General features: G+C 39.2%; 2 protein-coding genes across 2 annotated transcripts in view; one reads left to right on the forward strand and one right to left on the reverse strand.

Annotated features, from left to right (window-relative positions):
• Positions 1-9355, reverse strand: part of RUNDC3B (RUN domain containing 3B) — a 57143-nt gene extending 47788 nt beyond the window's left edge. Inside the window, exons 1-2 of the mRNA XM_068405146.1 lie at positions 9252-9355; positions 2628-2743 (exon numbers count right to left, since the gene is read on the reverse strand). Of these exons, the coding sequence (XP_068261247.1) occupies positions 2628-2743; positions 9252-9355 (220 nt within the window). The remainder of the gene's footprint in view (positions 1-2627; positions 2744-9251) is intronic.
• Positions 9356-20120: 10765 nt separating this feature from the next.
• Positions 20121-20325, forward strand: part of LOC137665455 (ATP-dependent translocase ABCB1-like) — a 60697-nt gene continuing 60492 nt past the window's right edge. Inside the window, exon 1 of the mRNA XM_068404456.1 lies at positions 20121-20286. The gene's annotated coding sequence lies outside the window, so the exon portion shown is untranslated. The remainder of the gene's footprint in view (positions 20287-20325) is intronic.

The following is a 20325-nucleotide window of genomic DNA, read 5'->3' on the forward strand; positions in this document are numbered from 1 at the left end:
GCCATGGCATATTACGTTACCTTTTTTTTTTTTGAACTATTTTGGTGCCACATGTGCTAAGTCTTCTGTATCACATGAACAGATACCTGCATTCAAGCAGCATTCACAGATCTCTGTTGTGCGAGCTGATATATTTATGCCGACCTCATTTTATTAGTAAGCAAGCACCCACATCTAAACCTCTCTTAAGAAAATGAGCAGCTGGGTTAAAGAAGTGTATCCATGGGGACAGTCACTAGTTTTCTGCCTGTTTGACTTCCTGGTCTGGCTCACCACAGGATCCAGTGAGGATCATGGCCAATATCAGGGAAAGGTAAGCACAAAGTGGGAGTGGGGGGAAAAAAAAAAGACAAAATTCTGTAACAAACTGCACTGAGTTTAAGAAATGTCATGGGGATTTTCAACTGGAAAATGCCATGAGCAATCTGAGACAGCCCTGCTTTGAGCAAGAGGTTAGACTGGATTACTTTCTAAGGTACTTTCCAAACTAAAATCTTCAATGATTCTGAAAAGAAAAAAACAACCAACAGAACCACCCAAACCACTCTGAATATTGTTTCATGACCCTTTCACTATTTGGAGCTGGCAACATCAGATCAGTTACCTATCAAAAATCAATTTAAAAATGGTGCTTATATTGCTATAACTGGCATTTTTAGCAGAACAACCAAGAGGATGAGAATTGGAGAACTATTATTTCAGAATTCTTAATTGCAATGGTTTCAGGAAAAGCATAAAATTCTAACCACTGTAGTTGAACATTTTTTCCCCTTAAAATAGCTATCCTTCTTCCTCCCATTTTGTTTTGTCTGGATCCTAATGAAATACTTTTTTTTTTTTTATTCTTCCTTCCTCACCCAGTACTTCCAAAGGAAGTTAAAGATTAAGAGTTGTTATTTGCCATGGCCTTCAGAAAGTAAAGGTCTATATACTCAAACTCTCATATCTGGATTATCTGTTAAACTACACTGCCACGGGATTACATTGACAACTTTAATACAATGAAGCTATTTATCTTACCATAGATCATGTATGTTCTGTCTGCTTTAGAACATTTTATACAACCCACTGCAATCACCAGTCTGCTTTTAGTGTGCTCCTACTGACACAAAGTATGCATTCAGAATATATTTGTCATTTCCAACAACAAAATGCAATTTCTGTCAAGCCCCATGTTGTATAATATATATCCTCTTAAAATTTGAATTGTCATGGTACGTTTATTATCTCAATTTCCCTTTCAAGTTTTTAAAGAATAAAACAACTACTCACAGTGATCTAGCTTATTACCAAAATATTCCCTGTTTGTAGTACGATGCACAAGTTGCTGCCTTTTTCCGTATTTTTATTTAACTCTGCAAACTTAGAAGATCATACTGGTGATTACAAGGGGAAGACTGAAACAGCAAGCTAGCTTTTTGGTTTTCTCTATTTCTTATTTGAAATAATTTTTTACTTGCAAATTCCATTTGCCTGTAACCCATTTGCCAACCTGTCAAGGCTTCTCTGTACTGCCTGTCCTGAATAATAGACTGTGAAGGAAAAGAATGTTGGGGGAAAAAAAAATAAAATTAATAATGATTTTTGCTCAAACTTCACTGGAGCTGGGGTAGAAGGAGAAAACACAGCAATTTCCCTGCAGTGTCAAGTTGCTAAGCACTCATAATCACTCGAATAATCTTTGTCACAATGTGACAAACACTATGTTCCTATCCCACTGTGTGATTTTTTTTTTTTCCCCTTCTCTGACAGAATGACAGCAGGTAGTAATTGTGCTACTCAAATGTCAGCCTACACACAATATTGTTCACAAAGCTTAGTTATGAATATTAAAAAGCAAAAGTATGAGAAGTAGTAGATTGTCATATTACATATCTATATTTAGATGATTATGATGTCCTTTGTAGTCCTCAAATCATTTCAGAAACTGTAAATGAGAAGCTTCCAAAGTCCTTTTCTAGTAACTGTTACTGCTAAGGCATGCTCTGTTGTTTTAGCAAAGCAGCTTCCTCTAGAACAATCAGAAAATGCAAACAGATATTTTCTTGAATTAGAACAACATCTGACTCTGATACAAGAGGAAAATCAACAACTGACCTTTCTCAAAAGCAATTTAATCCAGGTCTATTACATTCCAGTAGCAAAAACTAGCTTCACTAGGGGGGTGAGGGGACAGGAATGGAAGGACCTAAACACAGTATTCGGAAAAGAAGGCAACAAAAGCAGGGAAGGGAGAAAGAAAAGGGAGCAGCACCACAGATATGCTTTCTACAGCTTCTGTTAAAGCAGAAAACAGTACAATTGTCTTTCAGACTCATACTTTTAGGACACAGCCTTATCATAAAGTAGAAAAGCAGACAGAGCTCAGCACCATGGCAACATCCACTTGCTTAATTACCAGCCAAGAAGGCTTCCAACAAGAACATCGGAAACATGTTTCACAAAAAAAACATTTCCTTGACGTTTCCACAGTAATGCAAACAATCAGGAAGGCAACAGCAAGGGGACACATAAAGAAAGCCAACACTTTCATTCAGCATCAAGGAGGCTCTACAGATGTACACTGGTTTCATATAAACAAATTCTCATGGCAAAAACATCACCAGTAAGCAAGTTAATTAACATACCTTTCAGTCGATGACTTAGAATCTGTTCCAGAATGGCTGCAAAATTATTAAATTCAGGGGAAGTATCATCTATAGTCTCAAAACAGGAACGATCAATCAGAGTCTTGACTGAAAACCTAGAGCAAAAGTACAAGGCAATCATAAATTATATGGATAGCTATTGGTCCTCTAGAGCAGGACAGTAGTTTGTATAAACTAAACAAGCAAAGAACCAGAAAAACACTTTGATTATTTCAAGTTCAGTCAGAGCAACACAAACACATACCACATCGACAAATAGCCTGAAAATACAATCATAATTGTTGGTCTTAGGCATAAAGCCTTAAAAACAAAAAGAAAACAGAAATCCCCACACTTTCTACATAGAAGTAAGCCAATTATTTTCTAATTATTTTCCTCTTCTCTAAACTATTTTAATAGAGCTGTAGAAAAACAAGCATTCAAAAGCATCCAAAATAAATTTCTCTTTGTAACCCTAAACATCATGATTTTTGCTTGACATTTCGTCAATGCTCCTTTTATTCCCAAAATCCAGGCCCAAGAATCAGAAGTATAAACTGCATCCTAGTATGAGAACACTGTAAATTGATCCTAATGCAAGAATAATCCAAATGTATTATAAAACAATGAATTTTTATGCACTGTTAACGTTAACTCGGACAGGCTGATTTCCCTGCGAATGGGGTAATCCCTATTCAGCACCATATTACTTCATTACTATGCCAGAAAAGCTATCAATTTAAACGATCTAACATTTGAAATTGGAAAGGCTGAATCAAGCCACTGTAAAAAGCAGACAAGATGTAACTAGTCAATTAGCCAGTTAGCTGTGTTTAGTTATACCTCCACTTACACAATTTCACTCTTATTCAGAAGAAGATAATTTAAACCTCAAGAAACATGACAAAAATTTATTTTTCTCTTGCCTTCTCCATTTTAATCATAATCAATTTTTATTTTCCTTTCTGCTCCTTGTCCTTCAGTTTTCAGTTTCAAGGCAAGTTTCGTATGTCCTCAACTTTGAAAGTAACACTTATTTTGAGGCATTTACTGTGTTTTTTGCAACAATCCTTATTTGTATTAATGGAGCCATACTAGAGCCTGATGCAATAGTTTTCTCAACACCCAAACTTCAACAGTACCAGCTTAGGAAGTCCTCACTCTGCTGCTCCCTCGGTTGTGCCAGTTCTACTTTTTATGGATCTAGATTTTTAGTACTTGAGAAGAAGTGGAGTGACTCTTAAATATGGATAAATTTATAATAAATATGCTTCACAGCATCTCAACACAAACAGTTCTACAGCACAGGCGTGGGCAGGAATGAGACTCCTTAAACCAGCAGTACTATTTTCAAATGCTCTGTACTGTAAAAGTAACTTAACTGCATCCTTTGTGCAGTCAGCACAGCCTCCTGATGCTCATTTACTAAATGAAACTAATTATGCTCAAACTGAATTGACATATGTATTTCAAGAGTTTCAACTCAATTATGTTATACTAAACAAACTTCTGAATAAAGACTCCCTATCCTACCTTTCCTGCAGGCTTCTATTGTTGTAGTGTTTTTGGCAGGACAGGAATTAGGAGTGAGAAGGGTGAGGGAGGAAGCTGCTTCTGCAGTGCCAAGTTATGACTCAGTTTTGAACTCCTCCACATTTTTAACCAATTTTGAGTAAGTGAGAGACATGCATGCCCACCAGCAAATTTCTGCCTAGTCAGTATCATTGTTATCGACTACTCTAATGGCAGTAATGATTGTTTTCTCAAAGCTATAGGAGAGCTGTGAAATTATTTATAAAAAAACTTCTTAATTTTGAAAAATAAATGCATATAGCAACGCCAAGACCACATCGGTATTAACTGTAACAAGAAGACTCCTCCCACACCATGCAGTTCTGAAAAAGAAAAGGTACAGCATATCACTCACTCACGGGTACATACACAAGAGAGACAGTGAGTTAGCAGTGTAACATACTGGACTATATATAGGGATATAATCTTAAAATTCAGAAACATGATCATGGCACGATCATCCATGAACTGCAAAACAAAGTAGCATATAAAATGTAGCTATGCCTATTTTTCCCCTATTCGGCGTCTCACTTAAAAGTTCACTGGTTAATATTGTATGGAATACATATTCAGAAATGGAGATATATTCAAGAAAAAACACTTAAAAGCAATTCACATACACTTCTAAAAATCACAGGTAAGAATTCCTGGTTTTTAATTTTAAAGCATTCTGCAATTCAATTGAAGAAAAAAAAAATTATATATAGTTTTTAAGGCTACAACAATCTTTAAATACCTAGGGTCTGATTAGAAAAGACAGTCTAACAGCTTATCATCATTAATGGTGGTCTTTTTAAGTGCTCATATTACTGCCACCATGGTCTCCACAGAAATATTAATCTCCATCGCTCTACTCTCCACTTTCACCAAAAAACTAAACAACCTTTATAGCCATGTCAAGTCTGGGTGAAATTGGCTTTTAGGAGAACTAAGAGGGAGTGCGAGTGTGGACACCTTATTTCCATAAAGCAGGGAGATAACACTGCTAACAGGCAAAATTTGATTGACCGAAAACATTTTTTTTGATATTTAAAAAAATTCTTAGGCAAATACTCCTGTGTTGGTTTTTTTTCCTTTTTTTTTCTCCAGTACTACAGAGAGGTAAACATATCTCTAACTGTAAGCTGAAAGGCACAAACACATTTTGCATGATATTCATACTTCACCGTGCTTACCACGCAGACTGGAAAAATGATTTAAGGTATGTAGAACTGATGCGTTTGAAAAAAGGTTACACTGTAAGCATTGGGAAAGCAATTTTACTCAGTCAAGAAAGATGCCTCATATGCTGTTTCCAGTGTATGGTCCCCCCCAGAAAAGAAAGCCCATGCTCTTGCACAGTTATGTGGAACCACTTGGGGACTGACAGTCAAGACAGAAAAGGTCAGGTCTAAAGTACACAAGAGCTATGGAGAAAAAATGTCCAAGTGGGTAGAGTTAAGAGTAGCTTTCTTGTTTCCCTTTGTTGCTGCCAACTTCATCTGCTCTCCCGTGGGCTGCTACAGCAGCATTGCACTCTAGACCAACAGTCTACCTACACTTCAGAAGTTAACAGAGAAATCGTAACAAAAGGGCATGAGAAAGTAAAGTGGCTTGAAAACAAACTTAAAATTTTCCAAGATGAACTTTTTAGTCGACTGTAGGAGCAGAAGAATAATATAGCTCCAATACCCGTTGCTTCAAAGACTCTCTAAAAAATGTCAAATGTCTTTTATCCAATCATTTCCCATTGTGGCACTGCAACAATAGGGTTGTTTTGGGTTTGGTTTTGGTTTTTTGTTTGGTGTTTTTTGTTTTTTTGTTTTTTTTTAATATGGCAACTGCCCCTGGAGAGATTCCAATATCAGCATTTCTAAACGACCTTTGTGAATTCATGTTTTCAGATTCTTTCATATTCTTCTTTGTCACGAATCTAGTCCTGCTTGAGCCAAAAAAAGATGTAGAAACAATAGCATCCTCCAACCTTAAAAAGACCTTCTGAATTATGTAAGAGGGAAACTTTACTAAATAAGAAAGATTTATACTAATCTTTTTGGGGTAGGTTCTTCTACTGTTTTGCAAGACGCACAAGAATGTCTCCCAAATTTCCTGAATAACTCCAAACCAAAGCCAAGCGTTTTGTGGATATATCCCAGGTCTATAGGTTTATTTCCAAAACAGCAACAAGCCTCTGACCAAAAAGCAAATAGGCAGAAAATTTGACTGCTGTATGAATTCGTCACTTTTCATTGTCAGACTCAGCTCCTCTCAAATGAATGGAAGGATTCTGTCCCGTTTATTTAGCTTGCAATTTGGGAAATGTCATTAAAATGCCATTTTAAATAATGTAAACTATTAATATAGAATAATCCCCAAGATTATAAACTAATATCCCTTATGCTGGAGCACACGGCTTGGACATGAAACCAGACAGTTCAGCTAAGGGTCAATGTCACTGCAACAGCTCTTAGGCATTAGAAAAATCACTATTTAAAAAATACATTTCCCGACAGCTGTTCAATTCTGTGTTAACATTCTGTATTTAAGGTATGACCCTCACTTCCAAGGCCTGTCTCTACATTTTTGGTGGTTCTGTATCTATATGGATCTTTGATCTATGAATCCTAGGGAAGACTAGATTAAAACAAGGTGAACAACCTAGAACAACCTCAAAATCCCAGCACCACTTATGGGAAAACAGAAGGCATCAAACTTTAAGGAAAAAAGGTAGGGAGAGACAGAACATGTATTACTTATGCAAACAAACAAAATCCTAAAAATTATTGCAATTTAAATCACAGCTGTGCAGTTACACAAACATAACCATGTATTTTCACATGCAATTGGTTTATAGAACTTAAGTAACTACACTAATTCCCATGGCTACGGTGCCACTCAACATTTTAGTGGAAACAAACTGTTCCTTCCAAAGCTGTAAATTTAAGAAACTATCCACATTCGCATGAGGAGTTATATATTATCATTGTAAGAAAAGACTAAAAACCCAAAGCCTGGTTTAACTATTAAGTAAAAATTTGCTGAACTGAAGCTTTGACAAAAATAGTCCATTAAATTATCAGAGACTGTTAACATATGGTAATTCAGAGAACATCTTCCTTGTGATCTCTCACCTTCAGTGGTTAGCAAGCCATATCATCCAAATTTAATTGAATCAATGCATTGGAGCTATTTTTACAGGAAATATTTCACATTCTCATAGGATTTTGATTGGAAAGGACTATTACCTTACTGGTTTTGATACTAATTTGGTTATTCCTAGCAAATAACACTTTTCAATAATAGAAAATGTGTAATAACTACAGTAAAGCACAGAAATAATTTAAAAACTTACTCTTACACTGGCAGGAGAATAAAAATATAAATAAATGTATGCACATCATAATAACACAAATAATTTTTTCCTCGTCATCCTTTCCAAATTTTAAGCTGTATTCACAAACTAGGAACTTCAGGTTTTGTGAAGATATAGCAAAATTAAATCATTTTACTGAAAATAATTACAATATGCCAATTTCTACTAGTTTCTGCAGTAGCTTTTCATTTCATATGTGTTTGACTGAATTCCCTCAGATTTCTAAGCATCTTTAAATGTTATAACATCATTTCAACTACAGGACAAGGACATGAAATAAACAAACAGAAAAATAAAATGTAACAGCACAGAGTACAGACAAGCTCCTCTCATTGAGGAGGCAGAAAAAAATAGCAAGCTCTATAGAATACAATATACTCCTTTAAAAAGAACTGTTTATATCCTGTATAATTATATCATCACGTGATAAAACTGGTGTTTTCCCAAGCCTGCAGAGTGGCAATATCTGTATTTCTGTAACAACAGTGAAACTGAAAACTTCTGTTTCTTCTACTTGATCTGCTTCAGCAAGTTTGATAAAAACCTTTTTCTATGTTTTTGTTGCATATCTTTTTCCACAGGTAAGAGTAGAGGTAAGCATAAAAGCCTGGGAAAAGACTGAATAGTATTGATGCTACTCTGAAACCCAGATACCATAACTTGAAGGAATAGTGAAGCAAATTCTTTTCAGTAGCCTGATGATACAGTTACACTTTGCAAAACCCATTAACAATGTACAATAAAAGCAAAAAAAAGGAAGAATATGGGGTCTTAAACTGGTTTTAAAAATACTGCTGCAGCATTAAGTGGCGAGGGTAAAAAATTATCTAATAGTTGTCCTTGTACATTATTAAATTTGTGAGAATTAAAATTATATAATAGCTTATATGAATCTGTTGAAGACCTTCTCCAGATAATATTCAAATTAGTTTGATAACTTAAAAATTTAGCAACTGAAACGAACTAATAGAGTCACTGCTACCAGCATATTCATGTATTTAAAAGTTTGCCATGATGTAATGGGCCAGTACAGCACACTTGGAAATGCTGCATGAATTCAACAATACCAGCAGTGGACACGCTTACATGGAAAGCTTGTATAAGCTCAGAACTAAGATGCTAAAAAAAAATTTGAATACACCAGATCTAGCCTGTACTGCAGATCTCCTGATCTAGATTTTGGAGACAAAAATATCCCCCGAATGCAGCCTCCCCGGGACTGCTCCTGCGGCACCAGTGCGTTACACCTCTCCCCCCTCAAAGGCCCATCCAACGCCCCGATGCAGCGGTGCGCCCGGCGGCGCTGCCAAGTGCGCCCCCGCCCCTCGGCCGCCGCCTGAGCACCCCTCACGCAGACGCTCCCGAAGGAGCTGAGTCAGGATGGAGGAGGCTGCCCTCTCTCGCTACATGCCCCCCGGAGGCCGGCACCACCGCCGAAGGCCGGTAACCCCCGAGGCTGGCACCCCCCCGGAGGCCGGCATCCTGACAGGGAGGCCGCCGGCTGCGGCGGGGCTGCCGCCCGCGCTCCCGCCCCCGAGCGGCCGCCACGAGCAGAGGCCGCAAGTCACCTGCGCGGGGCGGGGGCGGAACGGTCCCCTCGGGCAGGGCTGCCAGCGGCCACAGCGGCGGGAGGGCGAGCGGAGTTGGTCCCCTCAGGCCGGGCAGGCGGGGGCAGGGCAGGGCCCGGCCCAGCGGCTCACCTGCAGACGGTGATCAAGTTCCGCCTTTCTACCGCAGCATTGCGAGACGGGACGCTCTTCCTGCGGGCGGAGACGTTGAGCCCCCCCAAGCCGAGGGACGCCATCTCCGCTGGGGGCAGGTGGAGCCACCGGGGCTGGCGCGGAGCCTTTGTTCCCGGCCTCCCGGCCTCGAGGATGCTGCGCCTGCCGCCGCACGCGGAGGAGGAGAAGGCCCCCGTATTTTCCCCGCCCCTCCTCCCGCCGCCCAGGCCGCGCGGGAGGAGCGCCCCGAGGCAGGCGGCAGGTCGGACGAGGAGGCGCCGGGGTCCCTGCGGCGGGAGCGGCTCGGACCCCCCCTCCCCTCTCCGGGCAGCCACAGCGCCTCGCAATCACAGCGCCGCAGAGCGCCGGCACCGCCAGCCAATCAGCGCGCGGGAGGGGCGCGCCGCCAGGGGCCGGTGCTTCAAAGTGGCGCGAGGCGGGAGAGGCGCCGACACCTGAGGCGGCGCGAGGGTGGCGGGTCGCCTGGCCGGGCCACGAGGGGGGGGGGAAGCGCTCCGCCATGTGCGGAGGTGGGCGTCTGTGGGAGACTCCCTGCGCTCCCCTGCTGCCAAACATCCCTTTCCTCTCACTCACCTTTGTGTCCCCCCACTCGGTACGTGCCTGTGGAGTTCCGGACCCCCAAGTGAGTAGCCCCCTGTAGCCCTCTAAGCGTCTGTGAAATTGTGGGCTGCTTTTAGCTGTTATCAATTCGCCCTCTTCTTAGCAAGTTGCTGTCTAGCACGTGAGAACATCTCTGGTTGTAAACTGTGGCTATAGGCTTTTTTGAGTTAAAACTGCTGTGAACCATTAGATGCTGCTTTATGGCTTATGTAACCTTTGAAGACCATACTTGTGGGAATATGTGAACGAAATGGTAATGCACTCTGCAGCCAAAGTACAGGCATCTGTCGCTGCTCTAGCCAAAGGCACCGTTTCTGAGCATGCTTAGAAGAGCAACGGGTGTAGGGCTTTGCCTTGGTGTCAAGCTGTGCAAGAGACAATGAAATGAAGTTCGGGTCACTAGAAGATGGGGTAATACAACACTTCTGAAGAAAACCTAGCAGTAAAACAATTGTGTTTTGTGGGGTGTGAAGGAGTAGGTTTGGCTGGATAGCTGGGGAGATGCGAAGCTGTATGGATTAATTTGTTTTCCTTCCTTTACAGGAAGAAGTTCTCTTTCTGTTAAGAAAATAACTTTGTTTGTGTGCAACACGGATGAATGGTGACATAAATGGTGGCGCAACTCTTTATTCTACTCTTTATTCTACTGAGTTATGCATATGATATTCCTAAAAGCGTCTGTTAAAGTCTAAGGTATCCATTCCTATTAATGAAGTAGAAAAATTTCGACTTACTGACGTGCAAATCCCTGCTGGACTATGGTTTCCTAAGAGAATATCACTTGTAGATATGAAGATATTTCTCAGAGATGCTATTAAACAGAAAATTGTGTCCAGTTATTGACTGCCAATTATGTTACCTGAAAAGGAATTGTGTTGACATAGGAACTTTAAAAAGTAGATTTCCATATAGAGGGACATGTTTTCATATGTAGTAACATACATATGTTCCTTTATTTTTTTTTTATTAGAAGATATTTTGTAAATTGTTTCAAGTGTTGTTACCATTTACCAAAACTTCCAAGATCATCATATATTACTTGATATGCTGTGTTCTCACTCCACTCATCATGTAGCTAAATAAGTTTGAACTAATCTTTATCTTCATTCAACTTTATATCAAATGATAAGTAAACTGTTGTGCCTTCCCTAAGGTAAAGCTTCATCTTTGCTTGGGTGGATTTTTTTTCCCAAACTCATTATAATTCAAATTCACTATGAGGTAGTTCATCATTCTGTTTCCTGCCTCTCTCCCTTCCTTCTCCAGAAACCGCATAAAAGAAGTGGAGGCACAGGTAAAGCTGAAGGAGGATGTCTTTTCTACTCTGAAAGCAAAAGTAACAATTTTTTTTGATGAAATAGCTCTACCAGAACAAGATTGAAACAAGCTGTTGTTCTTATTCTTTCAGACAATCAAAGGAAAATGTTGAATGTGTTACTTGTTGACTCTCAGAAACGAAGAGCCTGCCTTCAGGTTTCTGTCTGCTTCTCAGAGTCTTTGTTGAGGCCCATTGTCTCTGTAGCTTCTATTAAGAGATTTGTGCAGCTTGAATAATCTTTCGATGAAGTTCAAGCTGAGGCTGAAGTAGATTTAATCTGTCTCTGCAGATGAGCAATTTCATCTGCAAGTTCTGTTGTTCTTAAACTTGTGATAAATGTACTGGATAATCACCAATACTTCACAAAAAAACAAACAAACAAAACCAAACAAGCAAACAAAAAAACAAACAACAGCAGAACTTTTCTATGTATATCAAAAGTAAAAGTATCTTCTCTGTTCTTCTCCTCTGCCTTGTTTCCAGAAACTGCAGCTTTTTATTTTTATACTTGAAAGAGATTTAAGATGAAATCAGACTTATCTGTTGGACCAAGCTTTAGGTTTCAATATTGATAGGTTTTAGTCCTCAAGTAAATGAATTTTCTCAAAGATCATTGCTTTCTTTCAAATATAATTTATCTTCTACTACAGTCTTATCAAAGCAGGAACTGTAAAAAGGTTCCAGAAGATTTCAAAAGAATAAAAAAAAAAATAAATTGAGTATCATCAGCTGCCTTAGACTTAAGAAAGCTCAATAAATTTATCAGGAAATTTACTATGGTAACTCTTGCATTTTTAATGCCTCTCTGTAACAAAATAGGTTTTGAGTATCCTGGAGATACTCGAAACTTAACTGGATGGAGAATCAGAATGCCCTGATCTAACTTCAAAGTTGGCCATGCTTTGAGCAGGTAGAAAAATGACTTCTATTGGCCACTTCTAGCCTAAACTGTTTTGATTCACATCTGACAGTTGTATCATAGAATTATTCCTAGAATTAATTTTATAAGAAAAAGTACTTTCAACTCTAATTAGTTTCTGAATACAGAATGCGTGATACGGATGCACCATATTAATGACAACGCCACATCTGTGTGAGTTGATGCACAGACTTCAACTAGTTGCCTCTAATGATGTTGTTAGCTTTAAAACAGTAATAAAATACCAACAGCTCTGTGTGTCAGAGTATATGGCTTCACTTAGAAGTTACTCTGTAAAGCATGGGAATGAGTAATGAGTGATTCTAAAAAAGTATGCAAAAAAAACAAACCTACTAGGAACTCACTCCTGTTTGATTTCAACCATGTGAAGTTGAAATACATTACTTACAGTACTCAGAAACACTATTACTGAAGTAGGAATTTGAAGTGTCACTATATGAAAAAATACAGCAGCTATGACTGGTATAGCAGCAATGAGGAATATTAATTAGTTAAATCCATTTGGATTTATGGATAGCAATGCCTGTATGAAAAACTTCTACATCTCAAAGAACAAAAGACTCGGAAGTGTTTCTCCAGATTTACTGGCTTTCAGTCAATAAGAAGATGACTTTTTTAAACAGCTTGTTTGAACAACTGAAGTAGCAAAACCTCCATTAAGGATTCTTAATTAAAAAAGCTGTGACGTGCTCCCCTTTCAAATTTAACAGAATTCATTCACTAGAATTATTTCCTGAAGGCATAAGCACACTGGAAAATAAGATTTAAAAGTCAGACTTTTTATTCCATTCTCAGTGAGTTTCTGTCTAAGCACAGTTTGCAACTTTAAAACTTCACTTCTGAACAATTTAAATATTTACAAGGTTTAGTTCCGCTTGAACAAACTTACTGTACGAGTTGTGTACTGAGTCTGGCAGGGATGGAGTTAATTTTTTTCATAGCAGGCAGTATGGTGCTGTGTTTTGGATTTCTTACCAAAACAGTGCTGGTAACACACAAATATTTTAACTATTGCTGAACAGTGTTTATACAGTGTCAAGGCTTTCTCTGTTTCTCATGCTGCCCTGCCAGCAAGTAAGCTGAGGGTGCACAAGAAGTTGGGAGGGGCCACAGCCAGGACAGCTGACCCAAACTGACCAAAGGGATATTCCATACCATATGATGTCATGCTCGATGGTAAAAGCTCAGGGAGAGAAGGAGGAATTGGGGACATTTGCAGTTACAACATTTGTCTTCTCGAGTAACTGTCAGGAATGACGAAGCCCTGCTTTCCTGGAAACAGCTAAACATCTGCCTTATTGATGCGAAATAGTGAATATATTCCTTATTTTGCTTTGCTTTCATGCATTGCTTTTCTTCACTTATTAAACTGTCTTTAACTCAACCCACAATTTTTCTCGCTTTTGCCCTTCCAATTCTCTTTCCCATCCCACTGGGCAGAAGTGAGTGAGTGGCTGTGCGGGGCTTAGCTGCTGTCCAGGATTAAACCACAACAAGTTGGCACTGAATTTGCAGTAGGAAAAAGTGAACTTGATATCAAGATACCACATAAGACTTCCTCAGTTAGGAGCAAAGCACGAACTGTTTATGGTGTATTTGGTATGAGATGTGATATATTTTACTATTGCACTTTTGGATAGTTTTGAGTGTAGTAATAGTTTGGCGCACATCTCATGGATTTCAGCCAATTGCTTAGCTTTGTGTATATGTAGGAAGCATACATGCTTGCTGTTTAAAAAGTTTGTGTTTTGAAGGGGTTGGGCTTTTTTGTTGTGCTTTTTTCTTTTTTTTTTGGCAGCATCCTCTGCATATTGGTGTATACTCGATTTACCAATATCTTTGTACTGAATCCTACTAGGTACCATTTGGAGATTTAGTTGCACTTTTGCAAATCACTCTTTCCTATGTGAATTCTCAGAATTGGTAAATTTGTCAGATTATTTGTATATCTTGCACTTCGGCATTCTTACTTGTCCTTACATCTTAAAATTTGTACAAGATCATTTAAAAGAAAGGTTTGAGGGTGTTTTAGAAGATGGAATTCCACCCACCTTCTTTTTTGGCTTCCTACTGAAGGAGTGAAAGGAATTGAGGAAAGCAGAGTACCATATGCCTTTTTAGAGCATACTTGGGTGAGAGTCGTGAACAGAAGGAGAATAAGAAAAAGACTCGAATTCTACAAAATGACATTATCATAATAGCATTGGCCAAGAAAAAGTAGACACTGAAATATGAAGCATGTTTGTGATTTAGGACAGGAAGGATGTAAATTTCAATCTATGAGTTTTAAAGCTTGTTGCAAGTCAGTTTAAGGTTGCTTGCCTGAAATGAGTAGGGAAGCAATAGTTGAAGGCATCATGACAAATGCTGGAACACAGTTTTTGAAAGCTATGTTTGCAAACCATAAATGAGATTCTTGTTTTATGTCAGGGCATATAAAGTTTAATCCGTGTTCGTTTCTCTTGATTATTGTGTTTGCATATTCTAAAGTTGTTATGTTATTAAAAGGTATTACAATTTCCCTTTGTGACTTTAAATATTTGCATTGCCACTTGGTGGCCTCATTTGATCAGGTAATAGATGATAAAAATATAAGTTAAGATCCTTTTTCTTCACAGGTGTGCAATTCAAACCTTGATGTATAATCTTCCTGTACATCCTCAGGGGTCCGTATTGGGACCAGTATTGTTTAATATCTTCATCAATGACATAGATAGTGGGATTGAGTGCTGAGTGGTGCAGTTGACATGCCTGAGGGACAGGACGCCATCCGGAGGGACCTGGACAAGCTTGAGAAGTGGGCCTGTGTGAACCTCATAAGGTTCGACAAAGCCAAGTGCAAGGTCCTGCACCTGGGTCGGGGCAATCCCCAGTATCAATACAGGCTGGGGGACTGAGAGCAGCCCTGCGGAGAAGGGCTTGGCAATACTACTGGATGAAAAACTGGACATGAGCTGACAATGTACGCATGCAGCCCAGAAAGCCAATTGTATCCTGGGCTGCATCAAAAGCAGCTTGGCCAGCAGGTTGAGGGAGGTGATTCTGCCTCTCTACTCCACTCTTGTGAGACCCCACCTGGAGTACTGCGTTCAGCTCCTCAGCACAAGACATGAACCTGTTGGAGCGGGTCCAGAGCAGGGCCACAAAAATGATCAGAGGGCTAGAACACCTCTACTATGAAGAAAGGCTGAGAGAGTTGGGGTTGTTCAGCCTGGAGAAGAGAAGGCTCCGGGGAAACCTTATTGCAGCCTTTCAGTACTTGAAGGGGGCCTATAAGAAAGATGGGGACAAACTTTTTAGCAGGGCCTGTTGCAATAGGACAAGGGGTAATGGTTTTAAACTAAAAGAGGATAGACTTAGGCTAGATATAAGGAAGAAATTCTTTACTGTGAGTGTGGTGAAACACTGGAACAGGCTGCCCAGAGAGGTGGTAGATGCCCCATCCCTGGAAGCATACGAGGTCAGGTTGGACAGGGCGCTGAGCAACCTGATCTAGTTGAAAATGTCCCTGCTTATTGCAGGGGGGTTGGACTAGATGACCTTTAAAGGTCCCTTCCAACCCAAACTATTCTATGTTCCAGGAACAGCATACCCCTTTTTGCAACTGAAAATGTGCATGCTGTGTTGATTGTTGTGGTTCTTGAGGGCCTGAATCACTGATGTTGAGGTTGTCAGACTTGAAAGCTCTTCAGTGAGGACAGAACTGAAGTGGATGACTTTTCTCCCCCTTCTGCCATGATGTTTTAATGTTCCTCACCCCTTCCCAATCAAAACAAGCAGAGGATTTAATCTGCTACCAATATGGTTTAACTTTTTTTTAGGACTACAACTTGTTCTGACTTTGCCAGGCTTCTTTACTGCTTATTCTGCATCCTTAGTTCTTGTTTTCCAGGTTTTATTACTTGCAGATGTTTTTCTGTGTCCCTTTTGTGAAATTATATGCCAAGTCTCTGTCCCTTTGTGGTTCCATATTATTCATATAATTAGCTGTGTTACAAAATGCGTGTGTGTTATTGCCGGGTTTGCTGGTTTAGTGTGCTTATGTCTGGGTTCAAGGCAAGCAAATGCTGATTATACCATGCTTAGTATACTTCTGCTTGTAAAAGTCTTCTGCCTTGGTATGCTTCCTGTTAATGAGGGGATGGAAACTCAGTTCCCTGTGCCTTGATTCTGAACCCACAGTGTCAAGCTCTGCTGGCTCAAGGCAAGGTACTGCCTCAGAGCAAGAAGTTGGAGTGTCACCCTGCTCCAGTCTTGTCTCATGGTTTTCTTGCAAAATCCATGTAGGTCTTCTACAGTTGTATAGCTCCAGATAGCCCCAGGATCTTCGGTCACACACTACAAGACATGCTGCAAGCTTTAACAGAAAGACAACTAGTTAATACATGGGTAATGATTTATGGTTAAAATAACACATGATTCTTGTACCAGTACTTGACTGTCTCTAAAAATGTCATGGTAGAATCAGCATTTCTGCATCTGCTCCTGATCTTAGTGGCTGTTGATTCACTAAATAATACGTCCTTTCACTGCTTGGTGCCTATTGATTATTTTTTTTTTTAGCTACTTGCTCTATTTGCTGTGATTCCTTAATCTTTTTGTTATAAAGATTCCGAATTAGCCCCAGGCTGGTGGTGTTCCGGGTATTATAATTCTGGTGATGTGGGTGAATATTGCAAATGTTTACCCTAAATTAGATAGATGAGAAATGTTGCACACTTATTTCTCTACAAAGAGCACGGTTTTCTGTCAATTCCTACTGAAATAGATGCAGAGAAACAATAACATGTATCCCTATCTGGTGTCATAGATCCTAAAATTATTAACTGCTAATTGGCTCCACATACAAGTAGTTACTGCTATTGTAGGAGCAATATTCTGTCTTCGTTGTGGGACTGCTTCAGATTGCATTCCCGTAGGACAGGCCCCAGTGGCTATAACCTCATTTCTTACAGTGAGCTTCCAAATCTGTTAATATATGATCAGTAATGCTGCTTAGCTTCTGTGCAGTCACTGATAGATCTCTTCAGGCAATAGCAATGCGGGTTGTGTGTGTGCTGTTTTACAATCATCTCTATGCTTCCTGTGTAGTATCTTGGCCTTCTTTTCTCCTAAAATCACAGCTCTGTCCCATTTCAATGGTTGAAACTTTGGCCATCCTACACACTGACTGTCCCATAACTTGTGTGTTGGTGATTATTGCTCACAGAATCTACTATGCTATTAGTAGTTTAACAATGTTAGTACCACTTTCTAGTTCCAGTACTTTTCTTTCTATAAAACTAATATTTTTTCTACTCCTATCCACATTTTGATTCCCGTATGACATTGTTAAATCTCAGGTAAATAACATTCAAAGATGTATTTATGTATATATTTATTTCATGGCTTTTGAACGTTGCATAAAATATGCCCCAATTCTGATAACTTACTGGTCAAAGTTTCTACATCGATGGTGTCCAAAATTCCAGTTGCAACTTCTTCTTCCTCTAAAATGGTATTCCTAAACCCTCTTGGCACGTTGTACTCAATCGTATGGAATCCATTTCTGGGTCAATGTTACTAATGTCCCTTTGATAAAAGGAGTATATCTGTTCTGCCTTGGAAAAGTCAAAGTAAATGATTTGTTCACAGTAATATCCACTCGATTAATTTGCTGCCGCTGAGTAGTATCTTGTATTCCCAAAGTTGTGAATTGTCTCTCAACTGGAATCTTTGGTTTAAAAAGTTAAACGGCAGCAACAACGAATCTCTGTGAACTAAACAAATTTGACCTTTTTTTTTGTTTGTTTCAGTTTCTACTTCACTTCTGGCTTTTACACTTGGTTTAACCATCTTCGGTGTTTTCCACTTGTATTTCACTTGGTGTGGTTGTTCAGTTTCCATCACAATTGTTGTAGGTTATTTTGATTTTTAGCCAAGTAAGTAGAAATAAAATATCCAGGTTAAGTTTGTATGCTACTTCAAGCCCCCATAATACATTCCCTTAAAATCAGAGACATCTGTTAAAATCATAAGATTATTTTTGGCATCATGGAACATAGATGCTATTGTTTAGCCTTCACACTTGTCTCCCATAATTTTAAAGTAGTGGAGAAATGTATCCAATATTTTCATGATCTTTGGTACAAAAGAGCTTTCCATTGCCACTAGATGTAGGGTATGTTATCAACAAAAAGCAGGGTGCTTCCTACTCCCTTGTAACACAACCAAATATGGACAATTTTGAACCTAATGTAATTATCAATATACAATTATTAATAAAACCAAAAACATGCAAATTTCACTCAGACAAAGCCTAACAATTAATTTATGCTTCTTCCTTTAATAGTTTTTCCACTGGTGATGATTCTGGTGAGACTTCCTATCTGCCTTACTCACTGTTAAATTTTAATAGTAACATCTATAACATAATATTCTTGCTTTTTGTTAACTTATTTACCTTCTCATAATTAAAATTGAAACAGGAACTACTTAGGCTTTTTTCCATTCTGGAGTTTTACTTGATATGCATACGGTCCTGCTTTATTTATAATTGGAGCTAGTCTTTCCCATTTACAGTTTAGACTGTAAACTTGCGTGGAAAATACAGATCATTACTTTCCATCCTCCTTGCCGTTCTGCAGAGTAGTGGTTTGTTCTTGTTTGTTTATCCATGCATTGAGCATTCCTTCCCAGTTGAGTTGCTATAACAACATTAACGTCTTTCCAGTGTTTAGATAGGGTCTATATTCATTCTTCAGTTAAAACATTAGGCAGTCTTTTTTTTCTCCCAGGCATAGCTCTAAATCATGTGAACTTGTGAGAAGCTGTTGTGGCTCACAGGTCATTAAAATGACAAGATGATGTGATATCCCAAACTTTCCTGTAATTTTTCACCTTTTTGCCTAGTGCTATTTTTGTAGTCCCATCGGGACATTCAATTTACCTTAAAATGTGAGTTCCCAGCAATGTGGAATCTTTTCTTCCCAGGCCTCCACATAATTCCTTTATGATTTGCCCTGGAATATACGTTCCTTGCTCCAAATCAACTTATCGGTTTAAATCCCATCTGGAAAATACAACGTTAAATGCCTGTACTGTGGTAAGCTTGGTTGTAGCTTTCTTTACTAGAGCTACCTCAGTCCATTTTGTCAGTGGATCTGGTATTAGCAAACAATACTTAATCCCACTTTGCATGGTAGGCGGGACTACATGTGGTCTAGTGTAGTCTGTTTGTATCCTAGCCTGTGGTTCATGAATTCTCTAATGTTTTAATGTTATTTTTCTCTTAGTGGAGGTATTCACCACAGCACAAGTTAAGCAATTATGTACCCATCTGTCTTCATGTTCGGCCAACCAGCTATCTTCTAATACTCCCTTTTACATTCAAGCAACCCCTACATGATCTTGTTCATGAATCTATTGAAACAAATCTACTTGAAGTGTATATAGTGCTCTCTATCTACAAGTGTGTGTTACCTGGCCATGCTGCGCTTTCTATGCTTCACCTGTCTGCTAGCTTCTATAGTAATCGCCCCTCAATTTCCTCAATTTCCTCATTTCCATGCTGTAAAGTGACTAGGTCTTTGATACCTTTCTTTGTATGATTTTCTTTGTTTTGTTTTCAAAATAGGTGTTTCTTCAAATGTTAAGTCTACTGGGGCCACCACAACCTTAGCAAGGGCGTCTGCTTGGCTATTCCAATACTGCCGCTTCTGTATTTTTCCTTTTGGCATGCTTTTATGTGACCTGCATATTTTTATCCTCTCTGCTTTTTTTTAAACTATGTTCAGGATTTCCTTTCCATGATTCATAGGCTACCAGATTTCCATTCTGTCATTGTAGGTCATCTTTATTCCACATTGGTAGCCAAATAGTTAAAGCTTGGTATATCCGGTCTGAAACTATGTACAAAGCCAGATCATTTCCTTCAGGTTCCTCTTCTAACATTGTTAGCAGAACTTGTAGCTCTGCTGCTTGTGCAGAGCAAAGGCAGGCAGCTCTTTTTATTTTTCATAGGGGCTGCAACTTATTTAATTGAGGATTTTCCATCCTTTTGATAAAAACTAGACCCATCTGTGAACCACACTGTGAATATCCTGTGGCACGAAGTCAGCGACAGAGCTTTTATCTGGTGAGAGACACATAAACAGGTAAAGGGCACTTATGTTCTATTCCAGTGGTTAAAAGCT

The sequence above is a fragment of the Nyctibius grandis genome, chromosome 7 (assembly GCF_013368605.1).
Source record: "Nyctibius grandis isolate bNycGra1 chromosome 7, bNycGra1.pri, whole genome shotgun sequence".
In the NCBI taxonomy this organism is placed as follows: Eukaryota; Metazoa; Chordata; class Aves; order Nyctibiiformes; family Nyctibiidae; genus Nyctibius; species Nyctibius grandis.